At 53.6% G+C, this 22,556-nt stretch overlaps 1 protein-coding gene across 1 annotated transcript in view; it reads right to left on the reverse strand.

The window, feature by feature from the left end:
- LOC133352940 (potassium voltage-gated channel subfamily KQT member 4-like) overlaps positions 1 to 22,556 on the reverse strand; it is a 74,394-nt gene that overhangs the window by 38,002 nt on the left and 13,836 nt on the right. The window contains 5 exon segments of the mRNA XM_061568946.1: positions 191 to 301; positions 1,232 to 1,360; positions 1,896 to 2,071; positions 3,104 to 3,230; positions 3,740 to 3,830. Coding sequence (XP_061424930.1) covers positions 191 to 301; positions 1,232 to 1,360; positions 1,896 to 2,071; positions 3,104 to 3,230; positions 3,740 to 3,830 — 634 coding nt within the window.

The raw sequence follows: 22,556 nt of genomic DNA on the forward strand, positions 1-22,556 counted from the left end.
ACATAATGATGTGTCATCGCAATGATGATGATGATGATGCATCATCGTGATGATAATGCTTCATCGCGATGATGATGCGTTGTAGCGATAATGATGATGCGTCGTAGTGATGATGATAATGTGTCGTAGTGATGACGACGGCGACGTGTCATAGCGGCGATGATGATGATGATGATGATGTGTGTCTTACGGCGGGCAGCGCGAAGAAGGAGATGCCGATGATGGCGAAAGCGGCCGCCAAGAGCCGCCCCCCCCACGTCACCGGGTACTTATCCCCGTAGCCGATGGTGGTGAGCGTCACCTGACAAGCGGGAGGGGGCACAGGGACAGAGTCAGCCCTAGGAAGGGGTGGAGGGGGCAGTGCAAGCTGCGGCATGGATACTGTGCAAGAGGAAATATCAAACGTGAGCGGGAAAGATCAGCGTCCCGCCGCGGCTGCAAACCAAGCGAAGATTCACAACATGAAACCAACGCCGCATTGGCCAGATGCATTGCCACATCATCTCTCTCCGTATTGCGGTCTTAGTCACCCGTGGGTTGTGGCATGGGAAAGGGGAGGGGGGTTCCCACAAGGAGCTAGGGGGTGGCGCAGAGAAACTCGTGATCTTGATTTGGGGGCCGAAATGCCAAAGCGATGGGTGGAGTTTGAGACAAGGCAAGGGTTAGGGGTTCACGTTAAGACGATGGTGAGAGTTAGGACTATGGCTGGGAATTAGTCCGTGGCTGCGTGTGCATGTGCATGGGTCCGTGCATGCGTGCGTGCGTGCACGTGTGTGCGTGCGTGTGCGTGCGTGTGCATGCGTGTGTGCGTATGTGCGCATGTGCATGCGTGCGTGCATGCGTGCACGTGTGTGCGTGCGTGTGCATGTGCGTGTGTGCGCATGTGCATGCGTGCATGCGTGTGTGCGTGCACGTGTGTGCGTGCGTGTGCATGCGTGTGTGCATGTGTGCGTATGTGCATGTGCGTGTGCGTGCATGTGTGCTAATGTGCATGTGTGTGTGTGCATATGTGCATGCGTGTGTGCGTGCGTGTGCGTGCATGTGCATGCGTGTGTGTGCGTGTGTACGTGCGTGTGTGCGTGCGTGTGCGTGCATGTGCATGTGTGTGTGTGCGTGTGTACGTGCGTGTGTGCATGCGTGTGCATGCATGTGCATGCGCGTGCATGTGTGCATGTGCGCGTGTGTGCGTGCGTGCATGTGTGCGTGCGTGCGTGTGCGTGCCGCGCCTCACCGTGCCCCACCAGAGCGCGTCGGCATACGTCTCGAAGTACTTGTTGTCCTCGTCCTTCTCGAGGAGGTAGACGAGGAAGGAGGAGAAGATGAGCACCAGGAAGCCGATGTACCACGCCGTGATCAGCTCCTGCACGCCGCAACGCCACGCACCGTCACCACCGAGGGCAGGCCTGTGCCAGACTAGGCGCCTTGCGATTTTACCAGGTGTTGCGGCAAACGTGTGAAACGGCTATGACGTAAACACGTAGTGATGCGTCACCACACCGTGTGTGTGTTCAGTGTGGTTGGTTCATGCAGCCCCTGCAGTCACATTCATCATCAATAATAATAAACAAAGTTTGAGTCACGAATGGAACAGTGAACAAAAAATGTGAAACATCATCCACATCAAAGGGGTGGTGGTGGTTGGGGGGGGGTGAAGGGAGGGTGGGGGGCAAATCATTGAAATCCTGGAGGGATTGCGGTGGGGGGGCGGTGCGCGCACGTGACACACGAGGTTTTGTCATCGGTCATCGTGTGTACACCACATGGCCCTCACCTTGTGTGTGCGTACACCACGTGGCCCTCACCTTGTGTGTGTGTACACCACGTGGCCCTCACCTTGTGTGTGTGTACACCACGTAGTCCTCACCTTGTGTGTGTGTACACCACGTGGCCCTCACCTTGCTGTGTGCGTACACCACGGAGCCCAGCAGCCGCCAGGTGCCGCCGCGCCGGTCCATGCGAACCATGCGCAGGATCTGCAGAAAGCGCAGGGAGCGCAGCGCCGACGTGGCGAACACGTTGCCCTGGGTGCCGGCGATGATCACGGCCAGCGATGCGATCAGCACGATGATGTCTGCGCGCACCGGCGGGACAGAGAGCGACGCCACGGAGCTCAGAGCGTGGAGCGACGTGCGCACGACAAATCGGAGCCCTTGGCTCCCACACTCTTCTGGAGAATTTCCTTTGCTCTCCTCTCCTTCTTTCTCGGCACCCGACTACTGAAGTCGTTTGAAGTGATTGCACTCAGGATGTGGTCTCGTAACGATAAATAAGTTAACCTTATGGCGGTACCCCGGGGTATCATAGTGATGCAGTTATTTTTTGTCTTTTGATGGTCGGTGTTGTGGCAATCGACTCGTCTCGAAGAGCTGTACACGATGCACTATTCAAAGTTGAATTTTTCGATAACGGATTTTGTTATGCTAATGTTTGGCGTTTCGACATCACGGAGTGGCACTGATTTCAGATTGATTGGTAACCCAGTCGCGGAGTTCAGTTACACCCCTGCAAAAAATAGTGTCCCAGAAATAAAATATTTAATTGCCTCGGCCATTTTGTATTATTTGGTACCCCAAGGTACCGCCATAAGGATCAAGTGAAGAACGCTAAATGAGTGATTTATTCAACAAATTAAAGTCTTCATGGAGAAACTTCAAGGGCAAAAACAAAAGCTACCCTTTCCGTAACCATAGCAACCGTCTCTGCTGTATATCGACTGTACGTACCGCCGAGAAGCGCGATACCAAGCTCTACCCCCTGCTGAAATCACGCGCACGTCCAAGTTGTCTACAAGACGTTTTAAATATCTGAAGTGCGGCCCTGCAACGTCTTGCTGGCGCCACGGCTGGACAGGCAGCAGCTGTGGAGAGCGCCTCGAGACGGGCAGTGGTCCCTAGCCCGGGTCCGCACGTCACCGCCGGTCTTCGCGAGGCCGTGGGAGTTGAGCGATCACCGCGGACCCCGTCACGGAAATACCATCACATGTTTTGCTCACAAAACACCAGATTTTCTGTTTGACTGCGTGTAAATTATTATTACTTTTTTTTAGCGGCACAAACGAGCACACGCATCGCCGCCGACTCCCTCGCGCCGCCCGCCATCGTACCGATGACGCAGAACGGCTTCCGCGCGAAGCGGCATCGTCCCCTCCATCCCCGGTAGCGGCAGCAGCAGCCGGCCGCCCAGATGCGGGCGAAGTACTCAAGGCCAAACACCCCGATCATGATGTACTCCTGCCCACGGACACGGCACGCGCGCAGACGCACATTCACACGCTATACACACACACACACGCGATAGGCAAAGACGAAGATGCCCTCCCCCCCCCGTATAGCCTTCAACAGACTGTTGGGGCAAGTGCTGTTAGTGAGCAGCACCTATGAAGGAGGTGGGAGGTGGGGGGGAGGTGGCGCGAGACGAGATAGCGGACGATCCAGAACTCTGAAGCTTCTTAAATAGGACCCGACATGGTAAATCGGGTTTCGAGGCCATATTCTTGGTCCATCTGCTGCAGGAGAAGAGCAGGGAAGGGGATTTCAACAGGACCTACATCTCCGCTTTATCGACCTGGTCTGGGACTACAAAAAAACATCTAGAGCTCAAGGCTTTGTTGTCGTTCTTCACGAATTCGGGAGGACACCGACCCTTAGCCCTCCGCTCCACGCAGGCCCCGGTGGAGCCCCCATGTGTGCATGCGTGTGTGCGTGTGTGCGTGTGTGTGCGTGCGTGTGTGCGTCCCCACCAGCAGCAGCACTGCCTTGGAGGCGGCGTCCTGGTACGTCTGGATGGTGGAGAACACGGATAGCACCAGGCAGCTCAGCACCAGGACGAACCTGCTCGCCCACAGAGAAACAAAGACGGACATCGATGATGATCCGCCATACGACCTTTGATGCAAGTGCAGATGTGGTGAATGCCGGTTAATGCCGCACCCAATATCGCTGTTAACACTCATGTCCTGCCTCGATGCGGCCCCTAGCTGCAAAAACAGAAGTCCTCCTCATTGGAAAAAAACAAAAAACTACAAGCTCGGTCAAGACTCCAGCTTCAGCGAGCACCTCTGAAGCTCTGACATCACATTCGGAAAGACCATCGATCCTCAGCTGTCCTTCGCTTCCCACATGCCACAGCTCTGCAGGACCTCTTACCTCCATCAGCAGAACATCTCCTGCAACCAGAGCCATCCCGAGGGGCACGGCGAATCGGGGCGACTGCCCCGGATTCCGCGCTTTGGGGGGCCCCGCGCTTTGACGTCAAGACGTCAGACCTGGCTTAGTTTGAAGTCGTCGGGGGACCCACACAGTGGGATTTGCCCTGGGTCCCGCACCCCGCTATGGACGATCCTGCCTGCATCTGACACTCTCTTGCAGCAGCTGTTGCTCAGACTCTCATCCGTGCCCTCATCGGACTTGACGATCGCACCTCTCTCTGCTAAGGCCTCTGAAATCCATCACCTCCAAACTCCAGCCGGTGCAGAATGGTGCCGCCAGACCTCCCATCCGAGCTGATAAATGAGACCACATCACCCCAATTCTCCAATACCTTCATCGCTACCCAGTCCAGTCTCAGATCAATATCAATATTGCTTTCGCCAAATTCAATATTCTTCATTTACCGGGCCCGCACCTACCTCTCCCCCCCCTCTCGTCTCACTCAACTCCCCGGTCCAGTGCCCAACAGAGGAATGGCAGCTTCTCCCCAGCGAGCGTTCGGACATTCCACCAGGCCAGCTGCAGCAGCGATTACATTTTTGTTTCTGGGGGCTCCCTGAAAGGGGGCGGGGGGAGGGGGGTGATTCATTCCCCTGGCTCGACTGTGCGGGGGTTTGTCGAGGGGGTGTAGCGGACGATTATCCCCTCGGGAACTCGTGCACACGTCAAACGAGACCCACGTTGGATGGGTAACCAGCGCCCCGCACGGGACCGGAGCCGCCGCTTGCCGCGTTGGTGGCTGCGAGCGTGCTTCGAGGGTAATCGGTTGGACTATAATGTTAGAGTTTGGCATTGTCCACACACCACGCAGCCACCGTTTTCCCCTGGTGCTGCGAGGAGAGGGAGGAGTTGGTTGCCGAACGGTGGACAGGCTCACAGATAGATGGGTGGGTGGGTGGGCGATTAGATGATAGATGAAAAGAGATATGGGAAAATAAGTCATGAGACTCGAGTGTTCCTGGGTAAATGAGCATGGATGGATGTCCAAAGAGACAGGTAGATGACAGACATAGAGACTGATGGATGGATGGAAATACTGATGGATAGACAGGCAGACAGATAGATGAGTGGACACCTTGACAAATGGGTGGACAGGCAGACAGTGAAATTAAATGGCAAATACGTTTACGTAACGGTCGTCATCCTTCCGACATCCACCACGAATCTCAGTGAGCTCTCACCTCGTTAAATGAAGATAATCAATCAAACCAAACATCAATAAGAAAGCCTTAATGAGAGAAGCGTTGGCGGGATTTTGGGGGTGAACGGGCATTGGAAATAATTGGAGAATTTTAATTAAGGTTTCTTTAATTGCGAGCATTCCGCACCTAATTAAGCATCACATACTCTGCAGGATTAGCTCAGTAAATGGGCTCCTGGCAATGTAATTCGCAGTAGATTAACACCGGTGTCACAGCACTCAGCCAACAATGCCATGGTCCTGGGTTTGAATATGGGCTTCAGTCGTCCGTGACTAAACCGGGTTCTCTCTACTTCACAGAGCTGATGGTCTCGGGCAGGTCACCAATGACCTCACGAAAAATAAATCCTCACAGTCATCAATTTTTTCCCGATTGCATAATCATCGCTGAAGAGAGGTCACAAAACTACTTCAAAGATACATTCAAGAGAGTTTTTTTTTAATTCACACACTGAGGAAGCTCACCTTCCCACACGCATACTCACGTACAGAAAAAAAATGTCTCACGTGAGAGTTAAAACGTTGGATATATTTGAAGTCTATTTGAATTATCCGTCTACAGGAAAGCCACCAATACGGATGCCGTACTAAAACCTGACTCCCACCACCATCCATCCCAGAAGAATTCCCTCATCAAAACTCTACACCATAAAGCTCGTTGTATTTCCGACCATCACCACCTTGCCAGTGAATTGGAGCACGTACACCAAGCCCTCAAGATGAATGGATATTCAGACTCCACAATCCGTAAAGCTATCACCCCAACCGTTGGGAAAGAACCATCTGAGGACCCAATCTAAACCATCACCTTGCCATACATAGCAGGGGTCACCAAAAATATATCCAAAATCATGATCAAAACAAGATCCAGGTTCGATTCAACACAGTACATTAAATGCGTGATCTGATCCCATTTTTGAAGGATGTGATCCCTGACAAGCAATACCCCGGTGTCTACAAACTAAGCTGCGTATGCGGCAGCAGTTACATTGGGGAAACTAAGGGACATGTCTCGGACCGGGTCCGTGAACATAAGGCAGATCTGCAGCACCGACCAATACCTCGGCCGTGGCTGAGCATTTTTTTAACGCTGTGGGCACACACGAAATAGATTTTGCCAAGACCAAGGTACTCTGCAAACCCACTGGCTATCAGCAAAGATTCATTCATGAAGCCATCCAGATATATAAACACAGACACGATTTCAACCGAGAAGATGGGTACAAACTGAGCAATCATTGGAAGGACGTTATTAACCAGTTTAGGTCATAACTGGCTGTGATGTTTCCATCCTACCTGTCGATGTTAGCAGTTATTTTCGACTCTCTGAGTTACATTCATTAACACAGCCACCGTTGCTCGTTTTCCTCAATGTGGCGGTGGCTCTTGCCGAGCTCTCTCCCATTTTACATTTACATGGAAAGTTATTACATTGACATGTTAATCTCTCACAGCTCTCCGATCTTACATTTACATGCAAATTTCATCTCTAGCCCCGCCCATTTACCCTTGGGCTACACTCATCTCAAACCTTTATAACATCCTGCCACGGAGAGAGAGAGAGATATCCAAACTCCAACTATACATGCGTCAGGGTCGGGATCGAACCACCGACCTCCTGTATACCAGGCGGGGTAGTAGTTAACATCTCCTAGCCACTGTGGAACCCAGGATCTCAGCGGAGCCGGCTCGGTGCCTCCGACACGGCCATTGTGGACCATCAAGAGCCAACCCTGCCAGCCAGAGGTCGCAAACGGGTTTTGATTCCTTACCCGTAACCGGCCGCACCAGGGTCGTAAACGGGTACCCGTACCCGGCCGGGTACGGGTAGTCGGGTATCGGGTAGGGTACGCGTATCGGGTACCCGATTGCGACCTCTGCTGCCAGCTCTGGGCTCCCGGTGCATCTTCCTATGCTTCACCCAGACCCCGCTTTCCGCTGGCCGGCCCGCCTGCCCGCCCCTCACCCCACGCACCCTCGATGCCCTGCATGGGCTTCCACCATTCCCCCCCCCTCCTTGCGGGGTATTTTGGGAAGGCAGGTCCCGGCAGGTGCTGCGAGGGCTGCTGTTTTCTGGGCGACTCCCCACGGCTAAATATAAAGGAGACATTGCTTATAGCGCTGTGGCCGGCCAGTTAGACACACACAGCCACACACACGATCAAGACAGAGGCAAAGACAAAGCTTCCCCGTATAGCCTGAATAGACTGTTCGGGCAAGTGCTGTTAGCGAGCACCGATGAAGGCAGGCACGGCACACGAGAGGGTGGGTGGCCAACGCCACACCACCTTTGTCTCCCCAGCGGTGATGTTTACACACCACACCAGGTACTCATTTGAGGCTGAATCGATCTAGGGGAGGCCCATGACCGGTTTAGATAATTGCCACTGGTGTTGACAGTGAGTTGGAATTGAACTCGGGTCATCGGGTTCGTAGCGCAGCGCGCTAACCGCTACATAAATACACGGCAAAATTAACAATCAAGACACAAAGACACACTATACATACAGACAGACAATCAAGACACATGGGCAAACACACAGAGAGATACACACAGCCAGAGATACGATAAAAACACCCAGTCAGACAAGCAAGACACACAGAAAGACATGCAAGCAGACACAGACGGTCAAGACACAGAGGCAGACAGCTGGTCAAAGAGACAGACAGAAAGACAGACAGACATTAATTCTAGATTTTAAGCTTTCGTGACTGCAAGGGTTCATAACTCTTTGGTTTTTTCGGTAAAGTCACTTAGGTAAAAAATAAAATAAATGAAAACAACTAAATTAAATCACGACGTTTCGGAGGCAACACAAGCATCCGTCTTCAGATGGAACGTCGCTGTAGTAAGTGAGACAGACATTAGGCACACGACCAGACAGACACAATGCTCAGCAAGTTAACGAAACAACCATCCAAAAAGCGAAATGAAATGTACAGCAAGTTTGCCAGTGCACGAGACAGCCAACCCATTTAGCTTGCCAGGCAGCCAGCCAGGCAGCCAGCCAGCAGCACGAGAAACTAATTAGACAGCCCGCCAGCCAACGAGACGGTGCGACGCGGGCCAAGCCATGGAGATGCGCAAAGCACGATGCGCTCGGCTGGCAGTGAAAGGCCACCACTCGGCTAAATTCGTAACAAATTGATTGAAAGTGGCCTTGCCATACGGCGCTGTTCAAACCAGCCGCTGATATAACGTTTCCCTTGATAGGAAAGAGTTGGGTACAGAACAATGGCTGCTCGCCCGCTTCATCTGCACCACCCACGAGCAATACTGGCCAAACACAGACTGTTGGGGCCAGTGCCGTTAGCGAGCACCCATGAAGGCCGGCACGGCACACGAGGTGGTGGGGGTGGCCAGCACCACACCCGACCGCCTTCGTCTCCCGAGTGGCGGTGTTTACGCACCAGGTACCCATTTGAGGCTGAGTCGACTTAGGGGAGGCCGACGACCGGTTCAGATATATCATCACCTGGTGTTGGCCGTGACCGAGAATCGAACCAGGGTCGCCCGGTTTGTAGTGCGGCGCGCTGTCCCCTGCGCTGCCGCATGCACGCAGCGGCGCACACACCCACACATCCCCCACAGAGCCGCACAGACTGTAGGAGCAAAGCGCTGTTAGCGAGCACCTACGAAGTAATGCCAGCATGGCACATCTGCTGCGGCGGTGTGGCCACGGTCACACGATGCCGGCACCTTTGTCTCCCCAGCGCTGATGTTGACGCACCGGATCAGGTGGAATGAGACTCCGATCGTTTGCCATTCCCATCAATCGTGGCATCCAATTGATCGGCAAACGCACCGTTTTTTTGTGGAGTGATTGTTCCCATTATACACTTTGCGGATAAGAGATGCCATACAGTATTTAACACATGTACTACCACATAGTTCTAGAAGCCTTCCACGGTAATACCAAAGGAATTTCCATTTGGTACAGATATAATGAGAGGTTGATTGATGCCCGAGTGTTGTCAAGGGATGGCTCCCTAATTTGCCAACCGTGTTATGTACTCTGACCATCTGGTAATTGCTGCTCACTAAAAAAAGAAGTTGGAGTCTCACTCAGAGGTGGGAGCCTCACCATTAGCCCCACCAAAACAAAGCACCTGCCTGGGTATTTATCATCAAACACTCCACCCCCTTAACCCCCCAAAGTGCATAATAACGTTTTTTGGGTTATATTACTTAAATACAAATGTGTCGGTGAACCCGCCACCACCCGACACAGCCAATTAGTGAGGTTTATCGCGTAATCAAAACGTGCCAATTAGTTACTAGTTCAGCACACCGCCGGTGTTGGTCGTGAAGGCCTATGTCTCAAACTCCCCATAAGTGATGCGGCTGTTGTGGAGAGAGTGGAGGAGTTCCCATACCTGGACAATATGATTATTACCGATTTCCAGTGTAGTAGCAGATGTCTCACTCCGAATCGGTTGAGCATAATTTTGTTTTCATCGGCTGCGTAACATTGTTTGCAGCCTACCAGGCCTATCGCTTCACACAAAGCTGCGGGTCTTCTCAGCCACAGTCACGTCCTCCATTCTCTATGTGTGCAAAACGTGGACCCGTTAAAGGATCAACTGTGCCAGTTTGAAACATTCAGGCTGGCCTGCTATGATGGATCGTGGGTTTAATCATACTGGGTTGTGTCAGGAGCTCACAGAATCTTGGAAGATGTGGACACATTCCCATCGGTGAGCTCCTTCGGCAGGCGAGGCTGCGTTGGCTGGGTCATGTAGCCCGCATGCCCATCCACTGCATGTCCAAGCAGCTTTTGCTTGTCCTGATAGAGAGGCCTAAACGAATACGGCATGGGCTGGAGAAGAAATTGAGTGATGCGGTACTGGAGGCTGTGAAGATGATTGGACTTCCAGATGACTGGTAACAGCAGTGTCAAGATCAACTTCTGTAGGGGAGGCCCGTTCAGGACGCGACTGAGCATTTAGAAGCAGTTGCCCTCCAACAACAACGGAAGGCGTAGGAGCGACGCTCACAATAACGAGCAGAGCACTGGGCGGCTAAAACGCAGTCGAGTGGGCAAAGTGGGGACCACATGTGATGATGTGATGACATCACCACCACTTAGTGGCAAATGGCGGCTGTTGTTTGTTGTTACAAACCAATGGGCTGCAGAGAAATCGAGCAGTCTCCTGCTGTTTTAAAGCTGGTTTGGCTCATGCCTTCCAAACAATCCAACCTAAGTATTGTGCTAGCATCATGATCCACTCAGGTATTAAAGTCACTCAATACGTTGGTTCTGTCCCGAGGGGCCACTTTAAACAACAGCTGGGAGAGCAAAGTGATTGAAGGCATCGGAGGAGCCGATTAACATACACACACATGCAGATACAAACAAACATCATCAATATGGGCACAAGCCACCATCACCACTATTCCGTATCTATTGTTGACAGGGGTGGGGGGTGAGCCCTCAAAAGCCTGTGACTCAAGGCCTTCAAACACCTCACCTCCACACCCCCAGGTCCCCATTAATTCTATTTCTCAGAGCCACTCGCTGTTGGTTGACATTATCTTGCCCCAGGGAGAGGACTGTCCACCCCCCCCCCCCCCCAACGATTACTGGAAACCATGTTCCAAAGAGGTCCAGGCGGTAACCTTGGTCCCACTTTCGACAGAGCAATGGCAGCCTCTCTTCCCCAGCAAGCATTTGGACATTCCACCTGGTGTTCCCGGGGGCTCCCCGAGCACACAACCCGAGTCCGGGAACTCCTCTCCTCTCTCCACAACGGACCCATTGCTCATGGAGAGTTGAGGAGGTGGACTTGTCCAGGTAGGCAATTTGTTACAGTGGGACTAATGGTGAGGCCCCACCTCTTGGTGGCAAGCTCAACGTACAGCAGCAGAGCCTCCGATTCGTTCCCAGAGTGAGTAGCAGTGACCAGGTCATCAGCATACATAACCCGATCGACACAGACACGTGCACAGACACAAACATGTACAACATAGGATGCATACAGATACAAAAACTGCATATGTACGTCATAAAGACAAAGGGTCCCCCCCTATAGCCTTAAACAGAATGTTGGGGCAACTGCTGTTAGCAAGCACTTATTAAGGTCGGCATGGCACTCGAGGGGGTGGGTGGCCAGCACCACGCCCAGCCGCCTTTGTCTTTCCAACCCTTATGTTTACACGCCGCAAGACCGGTTCAAATATTGGCCCTGGGGCGGGAATCGAACGCGGGTCGTCGGGTTCGTAGTGCGGTGCGCCAACCGCTGCACTGCTGCTCCCCACACAGACAGAAACAGACACGCACGCACACAAACAAAGATCCCCCGTTTAGTCTTAAAAGACCGTTGGGGCAAGTGCTGTTAGTGAGCACCTATGAAGGCCAGAACGGTACTCGAGGTGGTGGGTAGCCAACACCACGCCCGGCAGCCTTTGTCTCCCTAGTGGCAATGTTTACACACCGCACCAGGTACTCATTTGAGGATGAGTCGACCTAGGGGAGGCCCGGGACCGGTTCAGATAATCGTCACTGGTACTGGCCGTGAGTGGGAATCAAACTCGGGTCGCCGGGCTCGCAGCGCAGCGCGCCGACTGCTACGCCACCGCTCCCCACAAACATAAAGACAAAGATCCCCCGTATAGCCTTAACAGACTGTAGGGGCAAGTGCTGTTAGCGAGCACCTATAAAGGCCGGCACGGCACAAAAGGGGGTGGGTGGCCAACACCGGCACCAGCTACTCATTTGAGGCTGAGTCGACCTAGGGGAGGCCCGGGACCGGTTCAGATAATCGTCACCGGTGTTGGCCATGAGCGGGAATCGAACCCGTGTCGCCGGGTTCGTAGCGCAGCGTAGCGCTAACCGCTACACCACCGCTCCCTACACAAGCACCACCACCCACTTCGCTGCTGCTCTGCCAGCCACTGGCAGACATTCCCCCGCCCGAGTCATTACGTAACGCCTCGCTTCGGTTACACAATGGACAGCACAAGCTCGCCGACACGCTCGCCGCCGTGCTCAGCAGCTCGGGCACATCGGTTCGATTCCCGCTTTAGTCGCATTGGTAATTTCTGCGGTGAGGGGTGGGGGGGGATGGCATGATGACTCACACGAAGTCTTCGAAATGATTTGACGAAGTCGTCAGAGCCAGACCGGTGGAATTTTTGGTCTACACGTTTTGCGCGTATGCGTAAAAGACCAAAAGTCAACGCATTGGGTCAACAACACCGCCCTAAAAGGAAAACAATATACGCGTAGGTAACGTTTCAGGTAATGACCCTTCTATATGAAGGCTCATTGGTCTTCACGATATAGCAAGGGGACATCGACCCGAGACATCACCTGTGACCAATTGTTTCCTTTTAGCGGCAGTGTTATTGACGAATGAGTTCTGTTTGTATATACACACACATCTGTAAACGATATTGCTGTGGTGTATTGGCTAACACTGCTGAACTTGCAATCCAGAGGTCGCTGGTCCAATACAATCTCTTCAGGCACGGCAGTTCAAACAGCCGTGCAAACTTCTTAAATCCCCCCCCCCCTCCCCATGTTTGTCCATCCAGCAGTATAAATGGGTACACCAAGACGTGTGGACAGTGTGGAAGAGTAGGCCAAATACGTACCCTCTAATTGGGTCTCTCTATTGAGCTCCCTCTAGTGGAGGTCCTTCCGCTAGCGGTGGTGTGAGCTAACAGTTGCAGGTCTGCGCCTTTGCTGTTACCCTGCACATTTATTATCAACTCCACCGTAACTGGATCAACGGCCTGGGACACGGAATCTGATATTCACATCGTCGTCGTCGTCATCGTCATCATCATAATCGTTCCATTGTTGATTTATTGAGAGAGATGTTTCTGTGTATAGCTAAACTAATTCTAAGACTGATCCAAGGATGATAAATAGATCGAACATCCGCAAAAGAATCCCTCTTTCCCCAATGCGCGTTGAACTTTCTCAGAGGGCATGGCCTGAGCATGGAGCGTGGGCAAGAACATGACATGGGGAAAGCAGCGGATCAGCGACCACTACCTCGCTGCCATTTGCGAGTCGCTATGCAACACGTGCCGAGCGAGCGGACAGCGGTGAGCGTGCCACGGTGCGCATTTGGACAAAGCGTCGAGTGGGGGGCGGGGGGGGGGAAGATTGGGGATCACAAGCCATTCCTCATCCATTCATTGCGGAGGTGGAGGGGCGACCACTGCGAGTGCGACGGCAGTGAAGGCGCCGCCAAAGCTCGTTCAACAGAAACATCGCTGGCGCTTCGATGATTTGTGAACGTTCCTGTGCAGCAGGAGGCTGCGATGACGCACAAGAGAGCCCGTGCGACACTCAGCAAACCCCTTGCCTGCTGCGGGGGCGTTACGTTCTTGAAAATAGCCGCAACTGGAAAATTCGCGATCCACGACTTCACCACTTGGGCGACACAGACAGATCGGCAGCCCAACCACGGCCGACCTCCCCACTCCCCGTGTCGCTCGCGAGTGTCCCCGCCTCCGTGAGTCCGAGCGCCGTGGCTGCACAGTCCTCTCGTCCATCCACACCTTCTCCTCGGCCGTTCCCGGGGGCCCCGTTCCACCAATGTGACCGGACGAGAGGAGGTTTGGCAAGCGGCGAATGCGGCCCGCGCGTGTGCGGCGTACGCACAAACGTCTCTGCAATGTCTGCGACGTCTTGATGCCCGACGTTCTTCATTTTTTAATCACCTCTCGTACTTTACGATTTCTTCCCCTGTGACGGAAAACATCGGGAATTCCCATCGTTCAATGTTTTATCTCTTCTCATACCCCACTCATCTAGAATTCGCATCGATTCTCCACGCCCGACATCCTGAGTTCGTCTCGGAGTTAGGCGCGCGCAACGCGTAAGGAGGCACGCGACGACGCATCACTCCCGCGAACGACACCGACTGTCGAACTCACGGACTGCGTGTGCGTGTCAGAATCGGTCGTCTGCAACTTCACGGGAACCAAATGCTAATGAGATGGCGAGGCTACATCCTGGCTACTCGGAGCGAACAACGATGCACCGACGGGCACGAGTGAGAAACAACACAAACGAGGCGGGAACAAACGACAAAACCACAAGGCGGTTATTGAACAGAGAGACGTGCTCCCGAATCGTGACACTTCCCGAAGAGCACCAACTCTCGATTGAAAACGAATTCCTTTACAACGGCTTTCTGTGTTAAGTGTGTGGTCCTTTCCCCACACCTCCCATTCACGCACGGTTGGCTACGTACGGTGCGAAAGAAGTTAAACATACAGTACTACTCATCGTGACAGCATGTTCTGTTTGTGCGAAGTCATTCGTGACCAAGCAGAGGCCACCAACAACTCACTCCACCTGAGAATCCAGCTTAACGACAGGCAACGGAATGCTGGATTCGAACCGAGTGGTGGCTCGGTGCTCTGACACGGTGTTTAGACCCCTGCTCCTCCACCCTGCCCCTCCACCCCTCAGCCCCCTGCCCCTCCACCCTGAGCCCCCAGCCCCTCCACCCCGAGCCACCTGCCCCCTGCCTCCCCCCCTTGACTGCCCACTCAATAGCGGACCTCTGTTACGGCCTCGGCAAGCAGCGCTGGGCACACTACCCAACCTGCACTTACCGAGATGCCTTCTCCGTCAGATTTCTATCGCGTGACAATTTGGGGGCAATCTTCCAAGCGCCTAATTATACGCGGCAGAGAAATGCAACGCTCGCTCTCTCGCTCTAAAAATACGTTCGGATGAACGGACCACTCGCCCCCCCTCGCCCCCCCCCCCCCCCCGGTTTATGTTTGATCGGCGATGCGAGTAGCAACAAAAACATCGAAACCAAATAAAGCACGCGCATGGCAAGGGATCGTGGTGGTGGTGGGGGGGGGCACATGCGGTCGTCCATGAGAGCGAAACCCACATTTGAAGTCTCTCGCAGCAATATCGGAGATTCCATCCAAAACGGCCCTGTGCTGCCAGGGCTTCATTTCCCATGGAATATTTTCCAAGGGCATTCAAACCTCCACCCGCCCCCCTACACCGCCCACCCCAAACAGCAGCAGCAGTGGGGGGGGGGGGGGGGATCGTAGCACGAGGAAATATTTTCTGGAACTCAGCCCCAGTCAGCTCCGGGTGAACTTAAGCCCTGCCTGTCGTGACCCCAAATTCCACGGCTCAATGCTGCCGACGTTCCCGAAACTTCCAAAACGCTTCGGTCGCGGGGAATGGTAATCACGTCGGCACGGAACTCGCCCGGCTGCATCCGGTGCTCGTTTTCGGCCGAGTCGACCTAGGGGCAATCTCGGCCACGTTTAGATACCAGCGGCCACTGGCAGTGATCTGAGGGAATCTCGCGATCGTGGCCAGGAATCGAACCCTGGGTGAGCTGGGGCCATAGCGCAGTCGAAACCAATACAAGCCCACTCCCCCATATATAGTCACAGACGCACACACACACGCGCACGCGCACACACACCCGCGCGCACACACACACACACACGCGCGCGCGCACACACACACATCCGCGCGCACACACACACACCCACCCCGCGCGCGCACATAATGCGTCTCAGCAGAAAGTTGGATGGATTCCACTGAGCGCCGGAGACACCCAACACCGCACCTCCCCGTCACCGGAGTCCCAGGGGGGCTTCCCCATTGAACCCACCCCCCCCACTACGCGGCCCAAAACCACTTCCCCCTAAACAGACACTCACACCCGACTCGCTCACGGATGCAGACACTCTCTTACAAAGACTCGCCATACAGCCGACGTCAGCTGTTTGGCAGAAGTGCTGCTAGCGCACGAGGGTATGGTGGGGCCGACACCAGTACTGATATAAAACCTGGTACTCATTTAAGGCTGAATCGACCTAGGGGAGGCCAATGACTCTAATTTTCTTTTCTTGTTTATGTTTTTGTTTTTTTGTTGTTGCGGTTGCACCCGATTTAAGAGCCGAATGGCTCACAGGGCTATACCTAATAAATTAAACTTGAAACTAATATTTGCCACTGTTATTGGCCGTGAGCAGGAATCAAACTCGGGTCGTCGAGTTGATAGTGCAGTTCGTAAACCACGATACTACCACTCCCCCCCAAATACAAAGATTGCTCGTATGGCCTTTAACAGACTTCTGGGGAAAGTGCTGTTTGCGAGCACCTATGAAGGTCGCCTCTGCACATGACGGGGTGGGTGGCGAACATCACACGTGGCCGCCTTTAACTCCCCACTCCTGATTTGTTACACACCACACCAGCTACTCATTTAAAGCTGAGCCGAACTAGGAGAGGCCAAGGACCAGTTCAGATGTTTGTCCCAGGTCACACCTTTCAAATGAGACTCATCCTGGTTTCTTGAGTTATCACTTGGGTTACACAATATCAGCTTGAATCTTGATACCACCTAACCATAAATTCGTACCATAAACCCTGACCTCGTAACTTTCTCTTAAATCCCTAAACCTGAGCATGGGGGAACAAATGTTCACTTGCTGGTGGGAACGTTCAGACTCGTGGGAGTCCAAATATTTGCGGAAACATAAATTCTTTTCACTGGCCACTGCTCCGACCAGTGGCAAGTGGCAGCTAAACTTCTAAACTAAACTTTTTATTTTACCCAGTAAGGCCCACTGAGCTATATCGCTCTTTTTCAGAAGCAACCTACCTATCACAAATGATAACTGAATGAAGTGGCTTATCACGTGGAAATTTATAGCAGCCAAATACTCTGAATGCACGTTGATTCTAAATGTAGAGGGAAAAACCGGAGGACCCGGAAAAAGTCCACGCGACCACGAGGAGAATTTGAAAACTCCAAATATACAGGCGTCAAGGTCGGGATCGAACCTACGAACCAGAGGTCGCAAATGGGTTTTGATTCTTTACCCGTACCCGGCCGCACCAGGGTCGCAAATGGGTACCCGTACCCGGCCGGGTACGGGTACCCATTCCCTACCCGTACCCGTACCCTACCTGAAATGAGTGACAAACGGTTACTCACCAGTGACTCACGGCCTACCCGTACCCGGCCGCACCAGGGTCGCAAACGGCTACCCGTACCCGTACCCGGCCGGGTACGGGTAGCCGGGTATCGGGTAGGGTACGGGTATCGGGTACCCGGTTGCGACCTCTGCCACGAACCCACGACCTCCTGTATACCAGGCGAGGGAGTTAACATCTCGCCACCGTGGTGCTCGATAGTTGAGCCCTATAGCTGAACCAGTCCTCCTGAGTGAGCCCACCACCTCACTCCCCCATCAACCTGCACTGCCCAACATGCCGACGTATGGTTGAAAAATCCAACGACCCAGCAGACTGACAAAGGGCGTCTTCATCATCAACCGTGATCAACCCACTGCCGGATGAGGGCTTCCCCAAGGCCCGCCGCCACCTCTTGCGACGTTGCCACAATCCGTCCACCACCTGCCAGGCGAAGTTAATTCATCGCTCTATACTCTTAGGTTTTTTCGGTAAAGTCACGTAGGTAAAAATAATAATAAAATAAAATAATAATAAATCACGACGAGGCAACACAAGTCTCCGTCTTCAGGTGAGACCGTCACAGCTAAATTTACTGTATCATCTTGATATATCTTGATTCAGTAAATTTAGCTGTGACGGTCCCACCTGAAGACGGAGACTTGTGTTGCCTCGTCGTGATTTATTATTATTTTATTTTATTATTATTTTTACCTACGTGACTTTACCGAAAAAACCTAAGAGTATGAATCCTTGCAGTCACGAAAGCTTCAAATCTAGAATCATCGCTCCATCTTCTCCGGCAGACCTCCTTGGCTGCCACTCCGTCGTTGTTCTCGAACCGCCGCCCTTCACCCCCTTCCTGGCCGCGGCGTCTCCTGCCCGAGCCGTGTTTGCTCTCCTGCACAGTTTGGATGACGCAAATTATTTAATTATTTCACGCGATCGCCCCGCGTCCCGCGCGCGCTAGCACGCGGGACGAGAGAGTGGGCGGTGGGGATGCGCGCGCACGCCCCATCACCGTTTCTCATGCGGGCCCGAAACTCAAGGCTACAGCGCAAATGGCAGCGGAGACTATAAGTCAGCCGTGAGGCTCGACTGGGAGATGGGAGCACGGGGAGGGAGGGTGGAGGCGGAGCTGTATGAGGGGGGGTGCGGGGAATGGGTCGCGGTGCGATGAGAGTGGGCTACAGGGATCAGTTGGCGGGAGACACGTCAGTTCAGGTGAAGCATCAAACACCCCCTGCCACAGAGCAAGCAAATGGCTTCTTATCTTCTCTCCGGTCGGGGATCGACAATCTGTGCCCGCGATTTAAAAAAAAAACGAAATTTCATTGTCCAGCCAATTTGTCAGGTTGCCGTCGTCGGTGGCCGTGATGTCGCGTGACAGGGAACCCAGCGCCTCGCCGATGCGGTGGTGGATCGCGGGAAGGTCTTCCACGTGGCCTCTTGCCGTTCTCGGGACCCCAGGCCTGCGCTTGGCAACAGCGATTACAACAAAAAACAACAACCCCACAAAACACAGCAGCTTGGAGGCAACGGGTCGATGGATCGTGTCGACTTGAGCTGCGAGGTTCCAGGAGATGAGCGCACAGTCAAGCAAGCGGGTTCAGTCCAGAGATGGATCTGCTCCACTCACTGGATTGAGCCTGTGGATTGAATCAACCTGTGCGGGGCTTTTGAGGGTTCTCAAGTTTCGTCCCACGTGACGCCAAACACTCATCAACGGAATAAAGTCAACATCCCATTACGGGATCCTCCTGAAAAATGGTTTTGAGACTCACTGTGCCTTTTCTGGGCAGCTGGCTTTACTATTATTATTTACATGCCAATTATGCCAATGACCAAATCACCCAAAATGTGCGAATCTGTTAGATGTCAGAAGCTAAGCAGGGTGGACCCTGGAGAGTGCTTGGATGGGCGACTACCACACCACCACGCACAAACCGGTTGCCATAGGACGGTGGGGCTACTTGCCGGGCAGCAGAGGGCAGTACGGTAAACCCCACTGTTATTCTGTACTTCTACATTTTGCCGTCTCTGCTGGATGCAGATTGATGCCGATCCTAGGTTGATGACTAAATAGATGACACAATCATTCTGCCTTTGAACATCATCATCAGAAACTTCACCGTTGCTCCCACTCGGATCGATGCCTCAAACTCTTCAGTGTCTCCCATGGGCACGCAACCGGATCCAAGGTGGAGGAGTCTGGGCCCCTACCGCTACCGGCGCTGCGAGGAGGAGCGAGGGGCTGCGGATGTGGGCAGGTGCAGGACGGCGGCGCGATGGAGGAAGAACGAAGGAAGGCGAGGGGAGTGTGTCTCACGTTCATCACGCAATCGATCGGTATCTCCGTCTCCCGAGACGCAGCGAGCCCTATTCCCACCCCCCCTACCGCCCCCACTTGCTCCCCCCCCCCCCCCACTCCACCGTGCCCTCTCCAGTTCACAATTTCATAATTTCAGGGGGGAGTGGTGTCTGCAGAACCCTCGTCTCATCAAAGGGGGCCATGCCACGGCTGGAGAGGATTGAACTCGGGGCCCGATGTGGTGGCGGTGGTTTTAGTGGCAGCAGTGGCAGTGGTGATAATGGTGTCGTGGTTATGGCGGTTGTAGCGATTCTGGTGTTTGTCCTGAACCCAATGATGGCAATTCCATATTGCTATGGCGGGGACCAGCGTGCGCTTTGACGAAACACAACCAGGATGAGTGCTTTGGAGGCAACGGTTTTAGTACATCTGCGAAACAAACCGAACCCTAATTGGGCGACGTGGTGACCAGGGAGACTGCCGCAAAGCAAGTGGACTGGACTAGTGAACGCATCGGTGCGGAACCCTCTTGAGCGTCGTCCCATTGCAGGCGCGTAGACTTTTCCACGGGTTCTCCAGTTTCCACGTTTAATATTAAAAACAAAAAAGAATTGGCCCCAACACCCCGGGGCAAGACTCTTCTTGAAGCGATCCTTGAGGCTCAGCGAGGCTTTCCGGATGATTAAAATGGCCTCAACCTCAACCCACGGGGTGAACCCTTTAGTTTCCGCAGATGGCGGTGACCTCTCCGGGGCGTTTGGTCCGGGCATGCCCGTGAGCCTCGTCGCTGTAAGGAGATACCTCCGGGGTCCCAGGCATGGGAATGTCACGTGCGCCAGGTACAATTAATTACAAATTAATAAATAATGCCTGCGTATCGATTAGCGAAAGCGAGCCAAGGTTTTACATTTCACCCTCGCTCGCTCTCCCGACCCACAGAACGTGCACTCACTATCACAGAAAGACAAAGGTCCCCCGTGTAGCCTCTAACAGACCGTTAGGGCAAGTGCTGTCATCGAGTGCCTATTAAGGCCGGCACGGCACACGAGGGGAGTGGGCGGCCAGAGCGTCGATGCTTTATTTACACACCACGCTGGGTTCTCATTTAAGGCTGAGTGGCCCTAGGGGTGGTCGCCAGGGCCGAATTGCATGATCACAAGCCACTGATGTGAGCTGCGATAGCTGGGAATCAAACTCAGGTGTGCAGCAAGGTGCTAACCACTGCAGCACCGCTCCTCCAAGTATACAAAGACCCCCTGAATAGCCTTAACAGACTGCTGGGGCAAGTGCTGTTATCAAGCACCTATGAAGGCCGGCACGGCACACGAGAGGGTGGTTGGCCAGCACCACCCCCCACCGCCTTTGTCTCCCCAGTGGCGATGATTTTACACACCGCACCAGGTACTCATTTGAGGCCGAGCCGACCTAGGGGAGGCCCAGGACCGGTTCAGAAAATCATCACCGGTGTTGGTGGTCGTGAGCGGAAATAGAACTCGGTTCGTAGTGCAGCACGCTACCCGCTACACTACCGCTCCCCACACACAGAGATAGGCACACACACACAGTATACCTGCTAAATGCACATCACTCGCACGCAAATGTACACACACACAGAGATGCGTGCGATTCCATCTGCTTCGCATTGTTCGTCACGCGGCTGTTTATATTTCTGTCCGTGCACGAGGCTGTCCGCGTCCATGTGTGTTGTGTTTCTGTCAACCCTTCAGCCCGTCTGTCCACCCACATCTGTCTCACCCATCCAGTCTGTCAGTCCGCTTGCACGTCTATCCGTATATCTGTCTGGATACAACTTCAATAAGAATGCTTTGCTCCCCGGAACGATCCCGGAGGAATCTTTAGAGCCGCGGGGATCGTGAGTGAGGAGACACGCTGAGCTGCAGGGCTGAGAGTGGATTTCCCAGCAATATGGAACGCACCGTGCAATTACCCATGAACCCCGGCCGACACAGTGACCCCAGCCCCCCCCCCCATCCACCCCCTCCCACCCCCCCTTTGAGATGAGGGTTCTGTATGGGATGAGACGAGGGTTCTGGATGGGATGAGGGTTCTGTATGGGATGAGACTTGGGTTCTGTATGGGATGAGACGTGGGTTCTGTATGGGATGAGATGAGGGTTCTGTATGGGATGAGGGTTCTGTATGGGACGAGGGTTCTGTATGGGATGAGGGTTCTGTATGGGACGAGGGTTCTGTATGGGACGAGGGTTCTGTATGGGACGAGGGTTCTGTATGGGATGAGGGTTCTGTATGGGATGAGATGAGGGTTCTGTATGGGATGAGGGTTCTGTATGGGACGAGGGTTCTGTATGGGACGAGGGTTCTGTATGGGACGAGGGTTCTGTATGGGATGAGGGTTCTGTATGGGATGAGATGAGGGTTCTGTATGGGACGAGGGTTCTGTATGGGACGAGAGTTCTGTATGGGATGAGGGTTCTGTATGGGACGTGGGTTCTGTATGGGATGAGGGTTCTGTATGGGACGAGGGTTCTGTATGGGATGAGGGTTCTGTATGAGACGAGGGTTCTGTATGGGATGGGACGAGGGTTCTGTATGGGACGAGGGTTCTGTATGGGATGAGATGAGAGTTCTGTATGGGACGAGAGTTCTGTATGGGACGAGGGTTCTGTATGGGACGAGGGTTCTGTATGGGATGAGGGTTCTGTATGGGACGAGGGTTCTGTATGGGACGAGGGTTCTGTATGGGATGAGGGTTCTGTATGGGATGAGATGAGGGTTCTGTATGGGATGAGGGTTCTGTATGGGACGAGGGTTCTGTATGGGACGAGGGTTCTGTATGGGACGAGGGTTCTGTATGGGATGAGGGTTCTGTATGGGATGAGATGAGGGTTCTGTATGGGACGAGGGTTCTGTATGGGACGAGGGTTCTGT

The sequence above is a fragment of the Lethenteron reissneri genome, chromosome 42, assembly GCF_015708825.2.
Source record: "Lethenteron reissneri isolate LAM-NWPU_2019-01 chromosome 42, ASM1570882v1, whole genome shotgun sequence".
NCBI lineage: Eukaryota > Metazoa > Chordata > Hyperoartia > Petromyzontiformes > Petromyzontidae > Lethenteron > Lethenteron reissneri.